This window comes from Hesperophylax consimilis, chromosome 5, assembly GCF_061612785.1.
Source record: "Hesperophylax consimilis isolate HC1 chromosome 5, BYU_Hcon_1.0, whole genome shotgun sequence".
NCBI classification, from domain to species: Eukaryota; Metazoa; Arthropoda; class Insecta; order Trichoptera; family Limnephilidae; genus Hesperophylax; species Hesperophylax consimilis.
Window position 1 is genome coordinate 15,614,377 of NC_142840.1, and position 26,943 is coordinate 15,641,319.

The window sequence follows — 26,943 nt, forward strand, 5'->3', positions numbered from 1 at the left end:
GTCCTGTGTAGCCGGTGACAACCATCCATCGCCGGTGACAACCAGTACATCACCAGTGACATTGCCGGTGACATCCCGGAAGCGGTGTCGTACCTACTCAAATTCTACAGTGGACAGCCCGACAGCCAACCAGTATATCTAACCAGCCGCGGTACAATGCGCATGGGTCCTGCGCAACCGGTGACACCGCCGGTGATAATCAGTAACATTGCCGGTGACATTGCCCGGGTGAGCAACCAAACAACGCTCAGACTGCATGCACTAGCCCGCAGAGCCGTGAGAGGTGTCAGCCTGCCCGCCATACAGCCAGAATATCTACTCAGCCGGGGTATAACATGCACCCCGAGCGCGCTGGCGGCCAGAAACCTATGCAACCAGTGACACCGCCTACAGACGGAGTACCCTACTACCTTATACGATGTGCCAGCCGTACAGTGACCCGTACCCTCAGGACTCCGATAAGATGACGACAATACAATTCGAGTACACTGGGGATCATTACGTGCGCTTTGCCGGGGGATGAATGCTAACTGGCACGCAAAACAGATTGCAGACCTATAAAAATAAACATCTCGCCGCCAAGCTGCCGAGTTCGCAGTACCGCAGCCCGCCTTGTTGGACAGGCCCCCTACTACACTGGGCCACCTTCACCTCCAGAGCCCCCCTGAGCGCACATATGATGGCTACGTCTACCCACGAGCTTGAAGCGACCGGCCCGACCTCGAATGCCGGCCCCCGGATACGTAACATCTCGAGAGCCGACACCATTTGGAGCGCAGCCCGATTCGTCACCTCCGTGTTTGCTGCGACCGTCCCAGCCTCGAATGCCGGTCCCGGATATGCAGCAAACCACAACTACATAATGGCCACCCTATCGCCCACTAGTTTGCGGCGACCATCCCGGCCTCGAATCGTTGCGGATATACTGCAAACCGTGACTTAATGTTGGCCATCCTGTCAGTCACGTGTTTGCTGCGACCGTCCCGGCCTCGAATGCCGGTCCCGGATATGCAGTGAACCGTGACTACATGATGGCTAGCCTGTCACCCACAAGCTTGCAGTGACCGTACCGGTTTCAAATGCCGGCCCCTGGATATGCCGCAAAGTAATCCCCGTGACTACATGATGTCCGGCTGGTCACCAAAATATGCAGCAGAGTAAGCTAGCCGGATACTACTCTGGCCCCTTCACAGTTCCAGCGCGCACCTAAGCGCACATCCAGCCTGAAATTCCCCTCTCCCCCGGATACGCAACAACTCAAAACCCACAACCGATACCCCGACGCAAAAGCACACGGGCGTCACCCTGCAGCCGCTCCCCGGAACCGAGAACCAACAAGCAAGACCCGAGAGTAAACACCACGGCCAGATGGGAGGAGTGACCACGCACTCAATCACTGGATACGGATGCAGCGACCACCACCGAGGACTGACACGTTCGAAAAAAATAGCTGGGTGCAGCCACTACTGCACGGGAAGGAGTGTATCGAACGTCATCAGCATCATCAATATAAAATGTACATCAATTATAAAAAAACACAACAAAATGTCATCATATTTACCACTGTCGAAAACTATGTAAAACCTTCCATAAAACTAATGTTGATAAACCTGCCTTACATAAAGGTAACTCATGTTTAAAAACCTGCCCTGCCGTTTAACGGTAAATTTTATCGCTCGGACCTAAAAAACAGTTGTCTCGCTTCAACTCAAGCAACCATCTTACTCTGGCTAGGCAGCCGCTGATTGGCTAAGCACAAAACCCGCTTGAGCGGCCCACGTGTATCCAAAAGATTTGTAAAAAATACAAATTTGCAAGCCTTTCCTGTAATAATAGGAAACAATGTTAACTAAATAGTTTTGTACAAAGATACTTGCATGTTAATTGTATAAGCTCGAATAGAAATAAAATATGTTACACGTAAGATAATTGTGTACTCAGCGAAACTCTGAAAATGTAACAGAGATTTGGCCACTTATCTTGTAGAATATGTCTTATTATAACCAAATAAAGAATATTGCGACAACGTGGTTTTGGCAGGGCGACAGAGGCAGATAAGGCATAATATTATAAAATATTAATTTGTTTCTGAGATAAACTTGGTCCATGTAATAACACGGCAAAACTCACGCTGAAAAAATAAGTTCCTAAAAACACAAAACGAGCCAGCGACAAACTTGGCCGACCACGCGGTCTTGTAGCGCGTTATAAATAGAGCGCTTACATTTGTACCGGCCCATTCCGCCATAAGCCCTGGACCGAGCAACACCTACCGCTGTCCGCTCTGCCTGACCCGCTTCGCTACCTGAGAGCAACACGCTGTGTTTGATTTCAACCCGGTTCCCCCCCCCGCTCCACTTCCGCTGTCTACTGCAACTGCCTGCTGCTGAGCTCGCTGCTCACCGACAAGCCAACGACGCCCCGACGTCGCGGCGCCTCTGCCTCGGGCTTCACTGAGCCTTCCCAACAGCCAGCCTCGGAGAGAGGATCTGCCATTGCCTACTGAACCAGCCAGCGCCCCGCAGAGCCGTTACCGACTGAGCCTGGAGGGATACAAGAAGTTGCACCCGCAATAAAAACCAACCGCTTTTATAAAAGCGTTCTTTTCAATATGCAAATTACAAATGTCGAATATATCGTCTTTCTCAAGACGCATTCATTTATGCAAACATACAAGAGTCGATATTCCCTGGATCGAGGGGACTGAACGTTGCCGACTGAGCCAGCCCGCCTGCCAGCCCGCCTGCCAGCCCGCCTGCCAGCCCGCCTGCCAGTCCCGGAGAGCCTTCCCTCCAGCGTGCGGTCCTGCTCACTGGCCCCGATGTCACAGAGCCGTTACTGACTGACCTTGGACGAATACAAGGAGTTTTATCCGCAATAAAAACAACCGCCTTTATAAAGGCGTTCTTTTCAAAAGCAAGTTACAAATTTCGAATATATCGTCTTTCTCAAGACGCATTCATTGAGGCAAACATATTACAAGAGTCGATATTCCCTGCATTTTTATGATATTTTAAATAACTCTGTAATGGTTCAAATGAAATACCTCAAGTGCTTTATTTTGAATCGTTACACAGGACAAAGGTAAATGTGTGCCGGTGCTTATATTTTATAGTTTTTTCTTGTGCAGGAGAACACGTCCCGTACACGATTCATAAATAATAAATTTTTTCGCAACAAAAGAGTTAAAAAAATCTTCCATGAAGTTCAACACACAAATACATATTAAAAGTTTGCTAATATAAAGTTTTACCATATGAACAAACACGCCTAAGAAAATGAGAAAACAACTGTATTTGCGACGGTTAATATTTTCATTAGGCCACCTTGTTACGACTCCGCGACAGGAACACAACTCAAAGAGAATGTTGCAGATAAGTACTGTGGAAAATCTCTTTGTAACCAGAAGTTTGCGCAAATTTCTCGTCTTTGATAGAGTTTGTAATGAAACAGCAACTGATGTGAAATACCATCAGTGAAGATTAATTTTGTAAAAGCGCTTATAAAGCCCGTTAAAGTTTGTTTTGTTTTAACATAAAAATAATAAACGTTAATAAACAACCTTATATTGAAAAAAATTAATACGCGAAAATTTCATTCTATGTTGGCGGTGGTTAAGTTGTAATGTTATCTTCCAACTTTGGTTCGCAGACAGAGGTTTTGATAAAAATAATTTTTTCATCATTGAAGACTCTCAACTGAAAGATGTGAAACAGAAAAAAAGATTCATACGTACCTAGGAATTGAACCCAGGATTCAATTCCAATGTAGTGGCTAGATACCGGACATATTTAGCGAAAGCCACTTGAATAAATAAAAAATCGATCAAAATGAATAAAAAAATGGTAGGAGGGTTACACGCAAGGATATTAGAAAAACGAGATATGCTATGTTGGCCGCCGGACCGTAGCCGGAGTACTACCTAATTAGGGTACTTTGAACGGTATCGGGACGTGTACGCACAGAAATCTGTTCTATGTATTAGTGCGGATACCTTAGCGTAAGCGAAGGTGTGCAGTAGTATTGGTGAACAAAACCGGCGACACTCGGCAAAACAATTCCACACAGTATGAACTGCTCATAGCACATCTCGTTCTTCTAATATCTTTGGTTACACGCCATTAGATTAGAGAAGAAAGGTGATCATGCTTTTGTACAAAGGTCACATTTGGTATCGCTGGGTCACAAGGCTGTTAGCCTACTAAGTTCGGTTCGCAAGCTGTATGGTAGGATATTGATTAAAAGGGTGAGAATGAAAAAAATTATGAAATATGGGAGGGGCTTTTGTAAGTGGAAGGGGTTGCATAGATAAGATTTTCTCATTGAGTATGCTCACTGAAAAGTTTCTGGAAAAAAAACAGAAACTTTTCTGTGCCTTTGTAGATCTACAAAAAATATTCGACCGAGTCGATAATAAAAAGCCATGGAAGGTGTTGTCCAAGTATAGAGTTAATACAAATCTCATACAGGCAATTGAATCTGTTACGAGGGAACCGTTGTACGTGTTAGTGGTGAAGGATGGTTTAACGGGGTGATTTGACAATGCAAGAAGTGTTGATAATGAACAAAGGTGTGTGAGGAGAATATATATCACAAATGTGAATGGTAGAAAAAAGTCGGGTACACCTGAGGAAGATATGGCGCGATCACATACTGAAGTCGGGCCATGTACAGAGTCAGAATAATATAAGAGACGATGTATGAATGTGAATTAGACAAGGAGTGTGTGCCAAGACCCAGTTGTTTGGCTGTCCGTGCTCTCTGCCTACCCCTGCGGGATGAAGGTTAGTAAGACATAATACAGCAAAAATAGGGCCTAATCGATTTTGTTTGACGTGCAGTTTCAAAAAAAAAAGTTTTATTTACTAAGAAATGATGGAATATAAGATATCATGAAATATCACGTGGTGAAGAAGAACTAATTTAAATAGAAAAGAAAAGAGAACGCCAATAATATCTGTTGAAATTGAAATTGATACATTGATTTCTAGTTAAGCACTTTATCCACCAGAATGATCATAAGCGCTAATGTTAATGTACCCAAATTTGAAATATTTATTTTGTGAAATTTAGAAACTTTTTTCAACGTTGTCAAACTTAGTAATAAAAAATCATAAAAACATTTTTTTTTAAAAACGCGATTTACAGCTTAAATTATACTTTGAACACGATAAATTAATATTTTCATAGATTGTAATATAATATTTACTGTTATAATATCATTTAAGTTTTTTTGTAAATTGTTTTTGGGGTGTTATGCCGTGTTGCGCTAACTCCTTCTTTAGCCAACGTTTCGGGGTGATAACTGATAACACATCTGCCCTGATGATGGACACTGCAATGCTGTCCGAAACGTTGGCTAAAGAAGAACGGCATTACACCCCAAAAACAAATAACAAAAATACTTTTGGCCGTGAAAAATTTAAATCATATCATTTAAGTTTGATTACCAAATACCTACGTAATATTTCTAACAACATAATATGTTTATTCATTTGTAAGATCTATGATAATATATGTGTTTCAGGTACAGAGCATGAATAATTTTAATTCGAATGCGAGTCGTACCATTTCAAAATAAACGTTTTAATAATTAACAGTAGGTACACGTGTATGTATTCTATATTTCAATACGTTAATGATAATTTAATAAATTATAACAACGTCTTATAGTCTAGTAGCTACTTTAGCTAGTAGCTACTCTACTTTGTCCTAGTTTTCAAGTTCCATTTTTCGTTATTTTTTTATTATTTTCCTAAGTGGAACAAACAAAACGAAGTTCTTTCTAAGGTTTGGAAAGTTTAAAAGATGACGCAAAACTCATTCTTTCGATTAAAATTTTTAAATACTTTTTTCTTGCAAAATGATGTGAAAAGCTGTGCAAATTTCATGATTCCAGATATAGTTATTATATGCGCGTTCAACGCGCTTTTTTGTCCTGTTTATGGTGGATCAATAAAAAATAAACTCTAAGCAGAATTCTTGCCTGAACAGACTATAGCGTATTATCAAAGGTGTCTATTTTCAGTGGCGAACTTACCAAATATAATAGGTTCATAAAAGCATATTTCTCTGATGGTTTGTGAATAATGTTATGTCTCTATTGTTTATATTTGTATTATAATTTGATTTATATCTACAACCTCTCCCAATGGCTATAAATATATTGATAAATGTAATGTTTTGTAAATTAATCTTTTTATATAATATTTTGTTTTGTATACATTTTTTTAATTCACATTCCATTCTTACAAATTAAATTTACTTATTCCATATTATGCTGTCTCAGGAGAGCTAAAGTCACAAGGAGGATATCCATAATTGGTTTTATTTTGGCTATATAATACTTATGTACAAACTGATTAAATGTAAGCTGTCGATTTCCTGAAAATTAATAAATAAATAAATATAGCTATTGCAGAGTTTTAAGAGTGTCATATATTCAGAATTCTGCTTTCGTTTGCAAGAGAACGTAAGTAGAACCTACAACGTTTTCAAACTGAATTTAATTATTAACTTTTTCATTGAATACAAATTTCAGGAAGATTTTTCTCAGGAACCTCAAGTAAAAGATAAAATTCTCTAGTGGTAGTAGAGCTTTCAATTTGTTTGTCCGATTGTCGGAGGCCCCAAAGTTTTGTTTGAAGGAAACTTTGCTTTGGAAAATCTTTATTAAATAGTAAATGAAACTTTTCTTTGTGAATATTTAAAGCTATGCCAAAGTTTGGCTGCCTTTTGAAATTTTGGTTTTAAATAGACGAGTAACAATAGTAAATTTTTAATTCGTTCTTGCATTTTCGATACAAAGGGAGTTATATTTTCCCCGTGTTAAACTTTCATTGAAAGGAATGAATGAAAGAACAATCTAAGATAAGATGGAACAATGAATTCACCACACTATAGATTGTTCCTAACGGGAAAAGAAAAATAATATTCCCCGTGTAAATCCACATACGAATGATTATTTCTCGTTGAGCGTGAAGGCACTTTTACAAAAAACTGATTGATAAATTTTTTCTTAATTCTGACGTGATTTACAGTTTAGATTTGAATCAGTTTACATAAGTTATGCTATTTATTTAAAATGTTTCATTATTACTTACTCACTTGATTTTATACAGGATGTCTGGGGGTAAGGTGCGCAAACTTCGGGAGGTGATTTTACATGACAGTACAAGTAAAAAAGAAAATTTACTTTTTCTAAATTTAAACATTTTAAGGTAGTTTTTTTATCATTTTTACTTCTACTATCATGTAGAATCACCTTCCAAAGTTTGTGCATTTTAACATCGAACATCCTGTATAATTGAGCTAGAATTCCCTCTCCAAATATGACAGTGGTGCCTCTTTATGGTGAGAAAAGGCAATTTTTATTTTCCTCCACAATTATATATTTAATATTTGTATTTTCATAAAATGTGAAATATGTAAATATTGTAAAAAATACAAATAATAAACAAAACACGAAAACCAAAAAAAGTATAGTATATGCTGTACTGAAAAAAATATTACAAGCTTCCGTATGGATTTATGTGTGGATTTAAATAAAGTACCAATAATAAATTCTCAGTATCGCTCTATTAAAAAAATGACCATCAATCAGAATTGAAAGGTTGTTTGAAATGACTTAATCCATGTTTAGTGACTGTATCTGAATAGCCAGATACTTCTCACCGTCTTCTTTCACATCACAACTTCTTCGATCCCACAGTCTCACTGGCTCCAGACTTTTGGGAGTAGTTAATATCTTATGCGGTATTCACAAAAAAAACAAAAAACAATTGTATCTGATGTACGTACTACATATAAAAAAATCGAGAATTTTTAAAATAAAATCATGGTGCAATTTTGATATTAAATTTTGTCTGCTTTAACCTGTCATTCCCCATTGGAGTTCGACGCTTCGAGCCAGGAGCACAGCCGTGCGAGGAGGTGGGTTAGCGAGCGGGCCGGTTTATCTCCCCTGCACTAAAACAAGATAGTGCTGAATTTATTTGACATATTTAAAAAGGGGACCCGGCGAGTGAAAGAGAAGATTCCCGCATAATGAGCGCACTGGCCTGCCCGCCCCCGGCTGAACGCTTTACTTTAGTTCGATGGTTGTACGGCGGAATCACAACTTTTTAAAACTATGGATATAACATTGTTTATCAGAGCTACCTGCTAAACATGTCATTACTTTCAAATATTATTTTATAGAAACATCGCAATTCTAGTGAATCGAGAAACGGTTAGAATGCTGTCAAACTCAGAATAATTCAAGTGTTACAATGTTTGTTTGTTTGACAAAATTTTTCTGACTTTGACTGAGAATATATACCCTGTCTGGGGGTAAAGTGCACAAACTTTGGAAGGTGATTTAGCATGATGTTATACGTAAAAAAGATAAATAAATTTTCCCATACAAAAATATTTTTCCACAGAAGAATATTCTTTTACCCATACAAATATTTCAACTTTGGTACCTGAAAACAACATTAAAACGTTGAAATTTCGAAAGGGGTGTGTATCTTTTTTCTTGTATAATTACCTACCGAAGTTTGTGCACTTTATTTACGGACAACCTATATTTTATATATCTACCTACACCAGTCTTAAGTAGTATATAAGAATATAGGTGAGATTATTGCCAAGAGGTATTTTTTTTAAATCACCCATATTTTTGGTGGGAATTGAAGATGCGTGATGTTTGTCGCAAGTTGTGAAAATTATAATTAAGAATATATAAGTAAGAAAAACATTGTTTTAAACATAAATACAATGAAGTATTTAACGCAAAAGGTTAAAGAAAGGAATGAAAGAGTGAGAAAAATAATTATCAAACTAGTTAGTATAGAAATGACCTATTTTATCGCTTTTAAGTGGCATTGGGAATGGCACGCGGTACATCAGAGTCCAGCTACTTTCAGAGGCGCGGTGTTTACAGCGTGAAGGAACAATAGTAGTGATGGGTGGGATAAGTTACTTAATATTTATATTTTTTATGAGAATATCACAAAAGAGTCCCAGCTGCTCCAAACCGTCTGGGGCCAGTGAGACTATGGAATCATAAATGGGGGTGAGGATAAAGAGAGTGGAGGGGGGATGGAGATGGTGAAAAGGAAGGTGAGTGGTGGGAAGTACCTAGCTATTCAGATCTCGTCACCAAACGCCGTTTAAAGCAACGATACAATTCTGAATGGTGGTCTTACAACAGGGTGATACTTACATTATCCAGGTGTAACCATACGTTATTATTATCAGTACTATAACTTTTCTATATTATTAACTAACTATTATATACGACAGAATAATTGTTGTCAACTTGACGTTCGCATTATTTGGAGACCTTCAAAGTGTTTCCGATAATGATGAAATAACACCAATATAATATTTACAGTCATATCACCTCATTAACATTCAAGGATAAGAAGTATACTTAATACGCTAGGCCTTAAACCTTGACGGAGAATTAATATTTCAAAGATTATAATCATAATTGTACCCAGTATAAGTTACAAGTGGAAAGGTAATTGAACATAATCTAATAAGCTTAAGTTTAAAATTTATCGAATATTTATTCAAAAGGGTTAACTTTGGGTAAATTTAAAATATTTTAATGGAAAACGTAAAATATCACAATGGTCTATGAATCTATTAGCATTTAAAATTTTTATACAAACATTTTACTCCGTTCCCATTAAATTTATTCACTCTTCCAAGTTAAGTGTTGGTTACGGGATGATAATAAAATGTGCAAGGGTTGTAAAATAAATATGTTCTAGTAAGGTTTACTCTTGTTCATACATTAAGCGTAATTAACTACCATTTTATATGGCGTGTGGTCAAGATACCTACAGGAAATGAAATCATAATATTTGTTTATAAAGAATGCTGTAACGTACTACAAATTAACTATGTAACAATTTCTACACATTTTTGTATTATTGAGTTTTATTTTTCAATGTACATAATGCCCAAGAAAAAGTACCAAATGAACATTGGAAAATAAAACTGAATAAAAAATGAGTGTTTGTTTCTGTAATTTTTATATTTTTCCCTTATATTTCACCCTCCATAACACAGGGTCATCTCTAGCATGGAGGGTGAAATATCACAAAAACCATATTTACCCTCCAAGTCTTGTATTAATAAAATAAATATCTCAAATGTCTAAAAAGTTTTTCTTTGTTCGACCAGAAAAGATATCGCTGAGGCGTGTGTGTGGTGAAAACCGTGTGACCGTATTCAGGTCAGGTTAGTTCTGTCAGAGGTTCTATACAATATTCAGAAAGGGACACTTAGATGATTTGAATATGTTGAGTGGATGACTGAAGAAAGGAGTTTATGGAAAATATGTGAAATCCAAAAACGTACAAGAAAGAGCCGGAGAAGCTGCAGGAATATACGGCAGGTTATCAAATACTTAATTCGGGTTATGACTTGTCATATGTGATGTCGGGAATATGTATTAAGACAGAAAAAAATATATATACTTGTATGGTGTTTTTATACATAAAGAGAAATAGATTGATTAGAAATCAAGTAGTTTAACTATTATTATATATTTGTTAATTTTCATTAAAAGTTTATCCCCCTTCTTTAAAGTATATATTTTTAAGTCCAAGCTGGGCGGATGAGAAGTTACTCTTTGGACGAGTCTAAGTTGATGATTTTAGAGAGTTCCCGTCTGATCATAAGAAGTCACCTGAAAAAAATTATTTCTTTAAATCGACGAAAAAATCAAAAGTATCTGTAATGTATACAGTACAAAGTTTTTAGTTAAATAAATACAACAAAACGTAGAAAAAATTCACGTTACTGTAGGTAGAAAAAACCTATTTAATACATCAATCTTCCTGTGGTAATAGTGTACGGTCCTGTACTACCTTTCTAACAATATTGTAAGCAAAGTAATGGAGTAAATATTTCTATTGGTGCGAAATAGAAATATTCGAACAAAAAAAAATGCTTGTGTTTTAGGGAAAATGTTTTATGTATTTTGATTGTTATTAATATAAACCTGACGTCTGAATTCCTTTAAAATGAGACATTAACGAAGCTAAAGAACCCCGAACTCCAATTCGTTAAAAAATGGAAAAAAATAATTTATTATTTGTTACCTAAGATTTTAATATTACAGGCCCCTACAGGATTAGCGCGTGCAACACTATACCACTTACATGTATATTAACGCACATTTCAGTTCCGTCTACACATTTGTCCCGATGATGGACAGTGTCATGTTGTTCAAAACGTTGGGTAAATTTGGCGAAAACGCAACATGGCAGAATAACCAAAGAAATTACGATCATATTTTTTGCAATGAAAATATGATCATATATTAAATTTATCGATGTTTTTTTGTAATGTTGTTTCATTATTATGCATTATCTCGGCACTGAAAAAAAGAGTTGAATTAACGTCGATGAAATTTAGTTCAGATATTTTAAATTAAATTTAGTAATAGTAATAACGTGGCTTTATTTTACTTCAACTTGGCCTTCGATCTCACAGGAGGTAGCAAAAGGTTAAATTAATGATACTAACGAAATGTGCTGGGAACAAAAATTGAAAACCGACTTCATTTGGTTTTAGTCACAAAAAATCTAAAATTCATACTGCGTTCTACGCATCACGGTAAGTTCCAATATTGACACAATCTGTTAATAATGTAATTTTCTATAAAAAAACATATTTTGAATACTTTGGGTATTTGTGAAGTATGTCTAGCCGATAATTATATTGAATTGTCACGTGGAAGTAAATGCTGAAGAAGTCGGGGACGCCAGAGGAAGACATGACACAATCAACTGAATAAAATGCTTATCTATTATGTAATGAATGTGTGACGTGTATGAAGTGAATGCTGAATAAGTCGGGGACGCCGGAGGAAGACATGACACGATCAACTGAATAAAATGCTTATCTATTATGTAATGAATGTGTGACGTGTATGAAGTGATTGCTGAAGAAGTCGGGGACGCCGGTGGAAGACATGACACGATCAACTGAATAAAATGCTTATCTATTATGTAATGAATGTGTGACGTGTATGAAGTGAATGCTGAAGAAGTCGGGGACGCCCGAGGAAGACATGACACGATCAACTGAATAAAATTCTTATCTTTTATGTAATGAATGTATGACGTGTATGAAGTGATTGCTGAAGAAGTCGGGGACGCCCGGAGAAGACATGACACGATCAACTGAATAAAATGCTTATCTATTATGTAATGAATGTGTGACGTGTATGAAGTGAATGCTGAAGAAGTCGGGGACGCCCGAGGAAGATATGACACGATCAACTGAATAAAATGCTTATCTATTATGTAATGAATGTGTGACGTGTATGAAGTGAATGCTGAAGATGTTGGGGACGCCCGAGGAAGACATGGCACGATCAAGTAACTCCAATACTTATGTGTGTTAAATAGAGACGTATGTGATGAATGAAAAAGAAAAAAAAAATAGATTTTATGACGTAGAACTGAATGATAGAAGAAGTCTTGGAAGCCTGTAGAAGATAAGGCACGATCAAGTGAATAGACCATAAAAAATACTTTACAATTTTTAACATTAATATTATTCTAAGCCATCTCGGTGATGCACAATCCCGAGCAACACCGGGTTCACGTCAGCTAGTAATATTAATATAACTAATGACCTAACACTAGATCTAAACAGCCAGGTCCTTCCCAATGATAGGAAGAGTTCTGAGTTTGAGTCTCTACCGGAAATTAAGTCTGTCGGGGTCTTCTGTTGCAAACTTTAATTGAGAAGAATTTATAATTTTTTCATTACATTTAATAAAGTCAGTAATCGAGAGAATTTATTCGATCTAAGCATTCGTCGCGTTCACTTAAAAGTTTTAAAAATACTGTTTATAATGGACGCATTAAAAAAACTAACGGAAAAAAATGCTTTTACTGAGACCTGGATTTCCTGAAACTAGGCGACTGCTAGGGATAACCTTCCGAACCATTATGAAGAAAAATATATCATATTATAATATAATTATTATTTTCAGCGCTCCTTTCATAAAAATGATCTATTTTTTAAAATACTTTTAATTAAATAACACAACTACGCAAATAAGTTGTTCAGTGTTTCCTTAAGTTGCTACACGAAAATACTTGAAAAGTTTTATACATTTATTAAATTATTACTGCTGTCCGTTTTGCTCGATGTTTCTTTTTCCAGGGTACTTTACCATTTAACAGCACTGTGCCATTGTTTTCCTCACTCGAGATCGGGCGCCCGAAACAGACAATAAGGCACGGAACTTTCTTACAAAACGGTCTACTCACGTTCTCTCACAAAGTTATTCGTTCAAATAAAATGTTGAACAATATTGCATTCACCAGTGGTGGAGTTATTAAATGTTTTTATTTGTTCCCAACGAATCGACAGCTGTTATTAATTTTTATGTAAGAGCATTTTAACATTTACCAACTATTTATTAGATTTGTTTTGTAATCACAAGTAATACGAATATAAGCAAACGTGGGGTATGGTATCGTAGTAGTGTAGTAATGCCGCACGTAGTCTTAACAGAAAGTTGGTCAACAGCACAATTTATTCGCATCACTGGTTACCAAATACAACTAAACATAATTTAAAGGAAAATTTTATGTTAAATTAAATAAAAAATTATTTGAGATTTTCACAGTCAAACGTATTATAATGATTTTTTTGTTGTATTATGTCATCATCTCCTTCTGTTTCTGTTGCTGTTCCGAAATTTTGGCTAAATAAGGAGGTAGCGCAACACGGCTAATAAATCAAAATAAACTAAATAATTTTCTTTTTTTTTTGTAAACTTAATGTTTAGGACAAGATTTTTTTTTTATGCATAGCACAAAGGGTAACAATTATTTTACAAGCTGTCTTCAATATTTAAAAATTACAATTTGAGGTTTTACTCAATAAAAGTTATTCCGAAAAATAATAATTCATATTCTAGACTTGTAGAAAAAGTCAATAGATGTCGCACATTAAAAATAAAAACAATAAGATAGGTTTATCTAAAAAGACGCTGTCTAAGATTGCATTTAGTTCGGGTTGAATCTTGCGATCATACATAAAGATAGTTGCCAATAAAAATGTGCGGTGAAGAAAATGAAGACAATGTTGGTAGTTCTTATTCGAAGTATGATACAGTTAAAAGTGACCGAGTAGGATAGGGTCCCATTAGCGCAGTTGGTAGAGCATTGTCCCGGAAAGACAAGGGTCCTGGGTTCGAGTCCCAGATGTGACCGTTTCCTTTTCTGATTTTTCTGTTTCAGATTTTCGTTTAAAAAATCACTAATATTGTCTTCAATATTTAAAAATTACAATTTGAGGTTTTACTCAATAAAAGTTATTCCGAAAAATAACAATAATTATTCGCCTGAAACACTCATCCACATTGAAAAATCTCCTGATAAAAGATACATGACGCCAACGGGACTCGAACCCGTGTCCCTTCGATTTCCGGTCGACAGCTCTGACCACTGAGCTATGGCGGCGCCCTATGTATCTTTTATCAGGAGATTTTTCAATGTGGATGAGTGTTTCAGGCGAATAATTATTGCTTGTAAAATAATTGTTAAACTAAATAAGTTTATGAAAATCTAAAGACATAGTGTAGTTATAGTGTATTTTGACAATAAACTTGTATGGGGGCTGAATATAATAAGATAGTAGAAAGAAGATAAACGTGCAGCGAAAAATTATTTTTAATTTGAATTTATTAGTCATTTAGCAAGCAGGGGATCTTATTACGTATAAAAAAAATTAAAACAGAAAAGATCTCCGGAAAAATTCTTCCAATTAAATTAATGCTGTTTTGTTTCTTCTCCCTAGTTAACTTCTTTGTCATGGCTAAAAATAAATAGGTTCGTGCACGCGCAAAATGAATTATTTTTGCTTTGTAAAACTGTTAATATAATTATTACGCCGTGACCCAGGTTCTGCTTTGGGAAATGCATTCTGTTTAAATAATTAATTTACCCGGAGTTCCTTTGGAGTATAAAACAGAGTAGGAAACACATTTTAGTACAAAGATTTTATATTTTATAAAGTAAGTCTCCGAAAATTGCTTCAAATATATGGACGTGACCCGTGACCAGTTCAAAAAATCATCTTTTTTTTCAACCGACATAATATATAATATGTATTTTGTACGGGAGACTTTTTTTTAAAACTCTTAAAAGATCCCGCTATTGACATCGAATAATAAACGGTAAAATGTAAACATCTCGTCGTTAATGTTATCGTATTGAATCAAAGTCCAAAAACGCACCCATGACCGCTCCTGATAAAACAATTTACCGGTGTTTAAAAAAAAACATTAAAATATTTTCATAGGTTCAACCAGAGTTGCTATTGAATATTTAATAAAATATCGGCGAGAGCTGAAGAAATTTTAAAATTCATCACAAAATCCACAACAATTTCATCTACCTCCAAAATTAAAAAAAAACTCCTTTTCGGATTTTTTCTTTTATTCAGGTTATAAAAATAGACTTTATTAAATTTGGTGCGAACGAACACAAAATATAGTGCGTTCTCACAATTATTGTAAATATTATTTGTTAATATGGTTGAATAATCAAAAAATGTCCAGAATCCCCGCGTTTTCCCCAAAAGAGGTTCTTCCCGCAAAAAACCCAATTCTTGAAAATATTACAAAATCCCAAAATTTGGGGATATCTTCACCAATTGGTTGCCCTGTGTGGATGTAGACTAAAGGTATATCACTTACGTAGACTGGTTGTGATAAAACTGCTGGTTCAGTACTAATGGGATGATGTTTTATTCATTTTTAATGTAAAGTAAATTCTACGCGTAATAATATATTTAAAAAAAAAATAATAATTCAAAAACAGCGTTTGTCGATACAAATGCTTGTTTTTTTGAGCTATAATATTTTTCACTGCTGTTTATATTTTGTTTAGGGTCTTCATATTCGTGTTTACAGTTTGTAATAAAAAATTATGGAGAAATTTTTTTTTGCTTAAACATAAAACCATTTGAAATTTTATTAAATGGGGGATATTTCATCATGATTTCTACCGCTAGTAATAATTACTTACTATCTTGTTTTACTTTTGGGATGTTATGCCACAGTGTGTCTTTCGTTTTTCCTTGAATGTTTTAAACAACCGTCTGCCCTGATGATGAACACTGCGAGGCTATTTGAAATGTTGGCTGGAGAAAGGAGTAGGAAGCACAACATGGCGTATTTACTCTGGTTAAAGTAAAACGTCGTAATTAAATCCAGATTATAGACGTAAAAATGGACGACAAAACATTATAACTATCTTCACCCCAAACTCGTAAGTAGCATGTTTATATTACATGGAATGCGACATAATACAGGTTTTTCCAATAAGTGGTATTATTTTGATATTCAATCGTAAAAGATCAATTGTTTCGTTGCTTGTGTGGCACGTAGCACCGTTTTGTTGAAAGTAAACGTTGTCTAGATCAATACCATCCAATTCCGGCCATAAAAAATCATTAATCATCTCTCCATAGCGCAATCCATTCACCGTAACTGTTGCTCCAGCCTCATTTTTGAAAAAGTAAGGTCCAATGACTCCGCCGGACCGTAAACCGCACCAAACAGTCAAACGTTGAAGATAGAGAGGCTTTTTAATAATAACTCTTGGGTTTCCCGAGCCCCAGATGCGACAATTTTGCTTGTTGACGAAGCCACCGAGGTCGAAATGGGCCTTATCACTCAAGATGATTTGCATTTGATTCACTCAAGTGAATTTTCATAATTTCAATGCGTTGTTGAAGCGTGTATCGTTCCATTTGTATTAATGGCGTAGTTTCTACTTATCAAATGTCAAAAAATGACAGCTTTAAAGTAACATCTACCGAAATAGCGGGCTATTCAAAATAACACCTCTTATCGGAAAACCCTGTATTTGGATTGGGAAATGTTTTCACAAAGAGACAAATCTGCCGCAAACAGTATCTTATTCTCTCTGTATGTATGTATAGCTATCTACAAATTGGTTAATTCAGATTTTCAAAATTCAATTTATTTACCGGCTTTACTTGTTATAGAAAATGGTAAACGTCGATTAAGTTAAATATCTACATATCTACATTTATATAAAAGTAAAATATCTGGGGAGGTGATGTAAAAGATTCATTATTATTTCGATTATTTTTATTTATCTGGAAGTAGACTTCCAGATAAATAAAAATTGCGCTTTATTTCTGTTTCCCTAGCAAATTTTTGGCCTTGGTATTACTCATACATGTTTTTATGTAAGTATCACCGGCGGATATTATTTAAAAAAAAACTATTTTTGTAAATTTTTATAATACTAGGTGCAATTTAGGTGTAGTTAGGTACTAAGAAAGATAAAGTAAAAAATTATTTTTATATTTATTAAAAACCATAATTTATTTTATTACTGAAATATACCTAAAAAATATGTAGATATTTCTGTTTTATTAAAATTTGAGATTTTCACAAACGAATTGAGTTTTTTTATTAACTGAATGGTTTTGTTGTTGTCATAAAATACTGACCCCAAGTAATTTATCTTTGTGAAAAAGCTCCTCAATTGTGCTCTTCAATTACTTGATTATTAAAAAAGTGATTAAAAAGCACTAACAGTAAAGAAAATTCCTTTGATGTTAGATACCGTTTGAACTCTTAAATATAACAAGGAGAAAAAGTGACTTGTGCAATTGTCTTTATGTGTACAAACAGTTGTTTACTGAAGTTTTAAATCAGCTTTTGGCAGAGACACAGCTGTTCCGCCTGGGTACAGCATGCCATGTACACTTGTACTACATGCCGTCACTTGCACTCGTACGTTCCAAATGAATTGAAGGCGAAACAAAATTGCACACAATGTAAGAATGAAGAAGTAAAAATGGAAGTTGTATCACAGCGAAATGCAAAAGACGTGACACGACAACATAATACGAAGAAAGAAATACCCTTTTCATGTATTTTTTCTAACTTTGCAATTATTTGAAACTTGTAGATGGTATGGGCGGTTCAGTTTTATAACAACATATATACATTGCTTTGACATTATACTCCTTGTCATATTGACCATGCACGGAAAATGGATTTGAATGCGTGACTAATAAATTGATGTTCAGCTGAATTAATCGTTTTTTGATAATATAATAATTACTGTCAGATTGAAGGGACAGAAAAGTGGGCAGCATTTTATGTTAAACGACTCGCATAATTATTTACAATATTATATTTTATTATGATTGGGTCAAAAAGCAAAGCAAGCAGTTCACAATGCAGTGCTGGTGCCTGCCCTGATGGCAGTGAGGCATGAAACTGGTAGAAGAAGGACGACAGTAAGCTGAATGCTGTAGAAATGAGATCTTTGAGTAGTGTTTCTAGTAAAACCATGTATCATCGTGTATGATATAAATGTGAATACTCGCAAATAATGAAAGCATAGTGAGTAAGATAAAGAAAGGGACCCTTAGATGGTTAGGACATGTAGAGCAAAAGAGTATAAGGAAAATATATGACGCAAATTTGAATAGTAGACGAAGCCAAGGACGATCGAGGAAGACATGACATGATCAAGTGAACCAAATACTTGAGTAGGGTCATGTCAAGATTTGGAATAAAAAAATAGTGTTTATTAGACGATGTATAAATGTGAACGAAGTAATAAGTTTGTGACGAGACTGAGGTGTTTAGCGGTCCGTCTCCTCTGCCTACTTCTGCGGGAAACTTCGTGATGGTTATATTGTTTATCGAATTTTTTGGTACGAAAATAGAAAGAAATATACCAGGGAGGAAACAGCCAATGAGTCACGAAGCTGGCCGAATGAAGCGTCGTTTCGTGCAAGAGCGTCGTCCCATCTTGCCATGCTTGCAAAAAGTCGGTTTTACCAGTTACTCCCCTAGGCGCACCAAAAATTGTTTCACATTAAGAATGCATACAGCTCTTAACTCTATTGCAATCGCAGCAGGTACCGAAACGATTGCCTACATATTATACAGCAATGTCACATTTTGTACCCCTTGTACTAAGTTGAATAAGTTGATATCGTCACGGGGCCCAGGCGAGCTTCGTTTAAACTTTTATTCGGCGCTGTTCTTTGACTGCGCGAGCGAATCCCCTCGGACGAGCAATAAGTCCTTTTTGCGAAGGAAAGGAGCTCATACAACTGGTGTGTTTTTTCCCATTGCAATCATTGTCGTGATAAAGTGAGGACAGCGCCCAAGAAACAGAAATGAAGTAACTTTTTACCCAAGTCGCTGCTTATTGGTTGTTTCCAGAGTAAAGACAACCTCGTGTAAATAATGATCTTCAGTTTGTTCGCGTTCTTTTTGCAAAGGATTGTGAACAATATAAATTGCGCATTTCAGCACATACAAACAATTCCTAGCGTCTCAGTTATAACCAAAATGATGGAAATTCTAAAGAAAACGTCCTTCAAAAACCAAAACAACTATCACGTACAAAGTATCTAGTCTGTAAACATATTTAAAGTTGTAAGTCGCGTATTTATGTATTTAAAGCCAACCTCTGGTCAGGTGTAGAATTCTACATTGCTAAGGGATGATGCTAGCGGTAAAACATTCAAAGCCAATTGTATCGTCATAGATTATGAAAGCAAACTAACTAACTAACTAACCAACATGCCGTTTCCCCGCAGGGGTAGGCAGAGAGGACGGACCGCCAAATAATTCGGTCTTGGCACACACTCTGTCATCAATCATGTGAACTACAAAACAATCAGGGTTTATTTTTGTTGCTGATACCCGGATTTAAACTCGGAATCTTCCATTATCCGGGAAAATGCTCTAACCATTAAGCTATCATTAGACCTGCCATATTTTCATAACGCCGACGCAACGTAGGTACCTATTAATTGCTTATTAATACACATAATCGTATTCTCAAACATTTAATCATTTATTTACCATTGAAAGTGAAACGATATTATAAAAAAATGTGTTTTATTATGTCAATTTTTGTCGGTGCAAAATAAAGAAAATAAAAAAGCTCACCTGAATGTTAAAGTAGTCAGAGGCCTGTAAGACTTGTGGCTGTTGACGTCCGCCATCGGCGTGCCCCAGAAGTCATTCTTGAAGACATGGCTCAGCGGATTCTGCGCCAGCACGTCCTTGTTCATGGTGATGGCCGGTATGTCGTCATGCACGAAGTCACCCGACATCCCGTTAGCGTAGCACGCCACCGACACGAACCCCACCAGGCTGTACAGTGCCCATTCACCTGGCGGGGACACTTTCTCTTCACGCACGGTCGGCAGAGTCCTTCTCTTCATCGTGAAGCTAAACCTACGACTTCACTTTCACTCAACAACTGTTAATATTAAAAAATGTTTTAAAACACGAGAATCTTTTTTCATTTTATTTTTATTCCACTTGAATTTATTATAATGTAATTAAAAACTTTTATAATTGCGGTAATTTAAATTAGCTCTGTAAATAATAAGATGCTTTTCGTATCTCATTACGGAAATTAATTTGCAAAATTTATTAACCGTTGAGTTTTCTTATTCCGAGTCTTAAAGTTTTCGAAAAACTAATTGAAATGAAATTATAACACGGACAATTATGCCGAAAGATTCACTAAATTTATATTTCGGTTAAATTTCGCAAGATGCTTTCATCAAGACGTATGGTTTTATTTTTACCAACGCAACAATGAGTCCGCAGTTTGTATCCGTCGGAGTGATGAGAAGACTTTGTACGACCTGAATGAAATATTACGCTTTATATTATATTAAAAATACTAAAGAAAAACTCGTTCTGACATTGTCTACTGTTTTAAGCCCATCTCATTTTATACTCCGAGTATTCACAAAACAGATTGATAGGGAATTCTTTCGGAATAAATTTAAAGCAAAGAAGAAACGAGGAACGCAAAGCATGAAATAAACCACTCTTGTTGCTGAAACTCTTTATCTGCGAATGAAAAAATTATTTTTCTCATCATTCATTCACAAAGGGTGAGGATTTTAGTATTATGATAATACATACATAAGCAGGAAGATGCAATTTATTTATGAATTTTAAATTAGTTCACGCCATCGTAAGTGCTGATAATTTAACAAACACAAATATAAACATAAAAATTCCCATTTTTTGGCAGACATGCATAATTTTAATCAAAGTATAATTGCAAAGTCAACATTAATGATTTTTTTTGAAGAAAGCAAATACTTTGTGTTGTGACATTATATATTAAATGAAAAAATCCCAATTTGTAATAGACCACTTTTATTTTTGAATTAACAAAGATCGCCAACCGGGTTTCGTTTTCACAAGCTTCGTCAGGGCTTATTACTAACTAAAGATAATTGTGATAAGTTGTCCCCTCCTTTTTTATGTGTGTCTCTTTCTTTCTATTTTATATCTCTATCACTCATTGCTTTTATTTACCTACATATATGTGCCTGTATCTAATTATATTTAGTTAATAATAAGCCCTGACGAAGCTTGGGAAAAGCGAAACCCGGTCGGAGATCTTTGTTCATTCAAAAAGATAATTGGTGTATTACAAAGTGTATTTTTTCATTTAATATTTAATTAATTGAATTATTAAATAAATGATTTTTAATCGTACGCCTCAATCAATACGCCTGATTGCCCGAGAATATACTAAATATTGTTACGAAGACGTTTGTCCATTGATAAAGCTAAATATTTTCGTATTTACTGGTAAAAAGGCACCAGCGAACACCTCCTACCGACACCTTCTGTGTTGCCTAGGAAAGCGGTTGCCTGTTCCTCCCGCTATGTTGGTAGTGGAGTGGTTGCGTGTCCTAATATTATTATCCACTTAATAACACCCCCTTTCGACGCTATTTTCCTCGCCAGAAAGAATTCTGCACAGGCCATCCGAAGAGCACAATAGCGAAGAGTTATTACGGCCGTTTCATTCCGGTTAAAATCTGAAAAGAAGGAAAAAATCCGTTATTATAGAAGATCAGGTTTATTTAGAAATTGTTTGCGTTGAAATTGAGGTTATTTTTCTTTTGTCAAGAACATATTATTAGGTGCGTGTTTTAGGGTGGTAAGGAATTACGGCGGTTAATCAAATGTTACTCTTATCCGCGTTACGCATTCATGTTCGTATTGACATCTCCCTCGCTGATGATCAATCAATATCACTTCCAGTCATATTGTCTTCGATAAAACACACACCCAATCATATACGAGCATACACACAACATTTACCGCAGAACAATGCTTTCAAACACTGCGGCGGCAGATATGATTGAGAATCGTATTAATTATTTCAAAATATAATAATCTTAATATTTGATTTATAAAGCTTCCATGCGAGTTCCAGCAAAATAACAGTATGAAATGATCCCAGAAACTGCAAGTAAGTTATTGCATTTGATGTAATTAGAACAAAGAGTCGTATCTTCTGGTGTAGTATTTCAGCGTATTCATTAAAATGTCCAAATTGTCGTGGCTGTAACCTTTAACTTTTATTGGAAAAAGAGCCTTCTGCCACCATCGATCGAATTAATTCTATTGAAACATTATTTAAAAAGTCACCCATAAAATACCGCAGTTGAAAAACTTAAGCTATCAAAAACTTAACACATTAGGCGTGCTCCACAAACATTGGCCGAAGTAAGAAGCTTAAATGATGTTTGTGTGGGTGTCACGAAGCTTGACACTGACAAGCGGCGGGGGTGAGGGGGTTAAGGGCGGAGAGCAAACAACCTAATAAATAATCTGAAATTACTCTTTAAAAAATATTAAGAAAATTGTAACTTGATTAGAAGGGTTACATGTTTCGAGTTTCCGATTTTTTGAGTGGTGATGTTTTCTTTTAGTTATTTGCTAACATTATAAACGGTTTTTGTAGCGTGGTGGATACGACAGTGACTTTGAACCCACGCATTCCCAATTTATACCGGTTTATAACATTTTTCTCTTTAACATAATATCAATATGTTTGTTTTGCCGAAACGTTAATTATATGAAATTCCCGCAATAGAAAATATCGCAAAGTAAGCTCGGAAAATGATTAAAAACACGTTTTGTTCTGTTATTAAAACACCTTTGAAATATCATCTATAAAGCAGTTCAAAATGAATCGCTAAAACTTATTTTGTGAACGATACCCAATAGTCTGCACATGCACGTAGAGTTATTTTACACGAGACCAATATTGCTTAGCTGCACGTGATTCCTCGACGAGTAACTACGCTCGTCCTATGTTTCCTAATTTAAAATCAGAAACTTTTCAACAAAGATATTGAAGCGTCAGGTATGCAATATTTCTTCAACTATTTTTGAAAAAACAGTTTTAATGGAATATGGATATGATATATGTTTTATAAAACACTTCACATAAATCACCTTTTATTTTGTTAAAAAATATATTTAAATGTTAAATTATCTAGAGGTTTAAAAAAAGTTCCACTGAGTTACCTAAATTTTCTTACGAGAAAACTTTTACAAAAATTATAAAATCGTTAAATGTTTGTCCCCCTTTTTTCCGCTTTGTTAAATCGAGCATTGTATTCAGGTGCTTGGGGGCCCCGCTGTAATGGAAATGATTAAGAAAAAATAACTACATACTTATAGTGTTAAAAAATAAGTTATTATCATTTTACAGTTTAATCATATATATTTGTTATCTCACTATTTCAAAATACAGAAATAATTTAATTTTTTATAAAAATAAAATAAAAATAGGATACTCCAAGAACCTGACCCCAATTAACCGTAAATAGACATTTATCTTTAAGATTTTCATAGCTTAGGTTAGGTTATATATTTTGAGTCACAACTTGATAATTCGGTCTTGATTGTAAATTAAATAGTTTAGTTGAGTATACAAATAAAAGAAGGCTGACATAAAAACTCACGTAGATAAATTGGTTCAGCTAATAATTTAGTTGAGTATACACTACACAATATACACATATACAAAAGCTGACATAAAAACTCACGTAGATAAATGGGTATAGCTAATAGTTTAGTTGAGTATACAAATAAAAAAAGGTATACATAAAAACTCACGTTGATGAATTGGTAGAACTGTGTGGGTAATATAACGAAAAAATTCCATGTTAAAGGATCACCTTTTTAGTTTACCATATAATAGTTCTAATTTACTTATAATACGTAGAGTTAAAGTAAGCTAGGTTAAAATAAAATGTTTTATGAATTTATAAGTACTTAATATGTTCATGATTTAATACAAAAAAATATTTTTGAATAAAATAAAATATTAAAATACTTACACACCTATATGATAATTATTACTACTGTTAATTAATATTTTTTAACGAGGTTCAAGCTAACAATAGCTCCAGTAATAGTTCCAAATATTTGTAGTAGTTTAGCGGTTCATAACGCGTAAAAATAAAATATATTTTACCTACACCACGAGTTACCCTTGTAAAGTGCCAATCCGACCAACGAGAAGTCTCCTTTGTTATAAAAATAATACTTTATTTATTTTCACGCTGAAATCAAATATTGTTGGTGGTGTGACGTGACGTTACGCTGTGAAAGTAATATATAGAAAACACCAATGCAGACGAAATGTTCCGCGAAGAAGCATGCAATAAGTGTCAAAAGAACAATGAAATTACACACGTGATGGATTCCACGAGATACTAAGACTTATTCGAATTCCCAAAGACGGTGGTGTGAATTGGGAGGGATGTTGGGGTGAAAAAAACTTTAAAGTAAAAAGTGCGAAAGAATCTGACGTTAAAAGGTTACAAGGAAATATTGTGTACAAGTTTTTGACAGTGAAACGATTAATCCCCTTTAGGTGCCCGTCCGTGAATTTGTGTTTTGTTGGAGTTTTTAGAAGGGTCAGTTTTGAACTGTTGAGGTTGTTTTTGTTAAAGGGAAAGCTGTCGAAAGCACAAACTATTAAAAAAAATAAACTAGAAAGAATTTACTTTAAAAAGTTTTCCGAAGTAAGAATTATATCTGAATGGGACCACCGAATTTATTTTAACGAAACACCAGAAAAAATTTAAAAATCAAATGCAAAATATTTTTTTAAAACAATGCTTTTATTCTTCTGTGCAGTTCCGCTTTCGCAAAAAAGTTACAACTGCCTGGGACCGGTGAAACTATTGCACTTTTAATTGGGGTAGTTAAGTGCTGAAGAAAGTGGGAAGATGAAAGAGAAGCGTAATAGAAAGATTAGTAGGTACCTGGAAATACAGATATGTAAATAAAAATAACAGAATGTCTTATGGAACAAATTTGTGTCTTTAACGAAAATGGGCTAAGTTATTTTTTTTACATCAAAAGTGAAGAAGGAACTTCAGAAGAACTGGAATTTATTAACGAGAATGTATCACTGTTCGCGTTTTTCTCTTTAATTTTGAGCTCTCAATTTAAATGCAGTAGAATAAATGAAGTGAAAATGGTTGCCGGTCCCTAGTCGCTATTCGGTACCAATGAACCACTTACACAATTAGTTTAATGTGAAAACGTCTAAAATCGACGCCGGGTATGGGAAGGTAGTCGCGCCTATACATGCAACAATTTCTGTATGGGTAATTTAAACTTCAAAAACTCGGCTAAAAATAGGCACAAAGTCGCCATATAAGTCTCATTTTAAAGAAAAATAAGAACATTTGTGTCAGTATCACTTTGACACTCTTTGTAGCCGTAGCCATTCGGACGTAGCAAACTGCGCACGCGAAAATGAAATCATGATTTTCGACTTTCCGGATGTCATGGGTTCATAAATGGTATCATATATCAGAGACTAGTTGTACGATGTCAGTGTTTTTTTGAAGAAATATAGTATATTTTATAACTCATTTTGATTATCAAGTGTGTATCTGAAAAATTGAAAGACATATGAGGCTGTGAAGTTGAAAAAGTTTGGAAATACCCCAATTTTTTAAAATATCAATAGATGATGGCGAAGTACAAATAAATTTGCTGGAATTGAGCATGAAAGCGTAGAACACAAATTTTCGCAGAAATTGCTACTGAATACGACGAGCCAGAACCCAAAACTAAGACATACTCTTACGTGCAAACCTTTTAAAGAAATTCTCACTTGAAATTCTAACTTGTACATTATTATGACAAACCAACCAAGGAAAAATTTTTGTAGTTTTGACATTTTGTAGGTATTCATTTTTGATTATTGAAGACAATATTAGCCATTCTTAATAGAAAATTTGAAACAGAAAAATAAAAAAAAAATATTGTTACATTTAGAACCCTGGTCCCTCGTCTTGCCGGAACGCGGCTCTACCAACTGAGATAATGGGACCCTATCTACTTCGAATATGAATTACCAACTTTATTTGGTTGCTATCTTTACTATCGTTACTATCTTGCGTCCCGGCAAGACGAGGGTCATAGATTCAAGTACTAGATGTGACCGTATCTTTTTCTGTTTCAATTTTTCGTTTAAGAATCGCTAATATTGTCTTCAATAATTAAATATTACAATTTGAGGTTTTACTGATTAACTTATTGTAATAAAATAAATTTGCAGGAAGTATTCAAATAATTTCAAAGCCATACGTATCCTACTTCTCATACCTAACTATTTATTCAATTTAAGTTGAAAGTGAAATAATCAATTCGACACAAAAATTTCATACAATTTCAAAACATTCTTACTATACACACCGAATTTGATTATGCACGATTGACGTTTTAACAAAAATAACTGCGGCAGTGTCTGACACTGCCTAGCGCAAACAATTATTTATATTTCTGTTCTGGAATGTATTTAGTATTTATAAAAAACAGCAGTTACATTTTGTAGAAGTATTGACAGAATAATGATAATACGGAATTATTAGAGCCTATGTTTTATTTCAACAGGTTCTGTATTTTGTTTGGCGGCGTCCAGACGTTTTATAAATTATTTTTCAAGTTTAACCGATTTTAATGTTTTTATAAAATGTTAGCATCTCATCACTATTATTATTGTATTATACCAAATGCAAAATAAATCCGTGACCACACCT

At 35.1% G+C, this 26,943-nt stretch overlaps 1 protein-coding gene across 1 annotated transcript in view; it reads right to left on the reverse strand.

The window, feature by feature from the left end:
- The window catches only part of LOC149423571 (protein O-mannosyl-transferase TMTC1-like), a 583,937-nt gene extending 563,277 nt beyond the window's left edge, over window positions 1-20,660 (reverse strand). The window contains exon 1 of the mRNA XM_089632018.1: window positions 19,991-20,660. Within this exon, the coding sequence (XP_089488144.1) occupies window positions 19,991-20,268 (278 nt within the window). The 5' untranslated portion in view covers window positions 20,269-20,660. The remainder of the gene's footprint in view (window positions 1-19,990) is intronic.
- Between the last annotated feature and the right edge of the window lie 6,283 nt (window positions 20,661-26,943).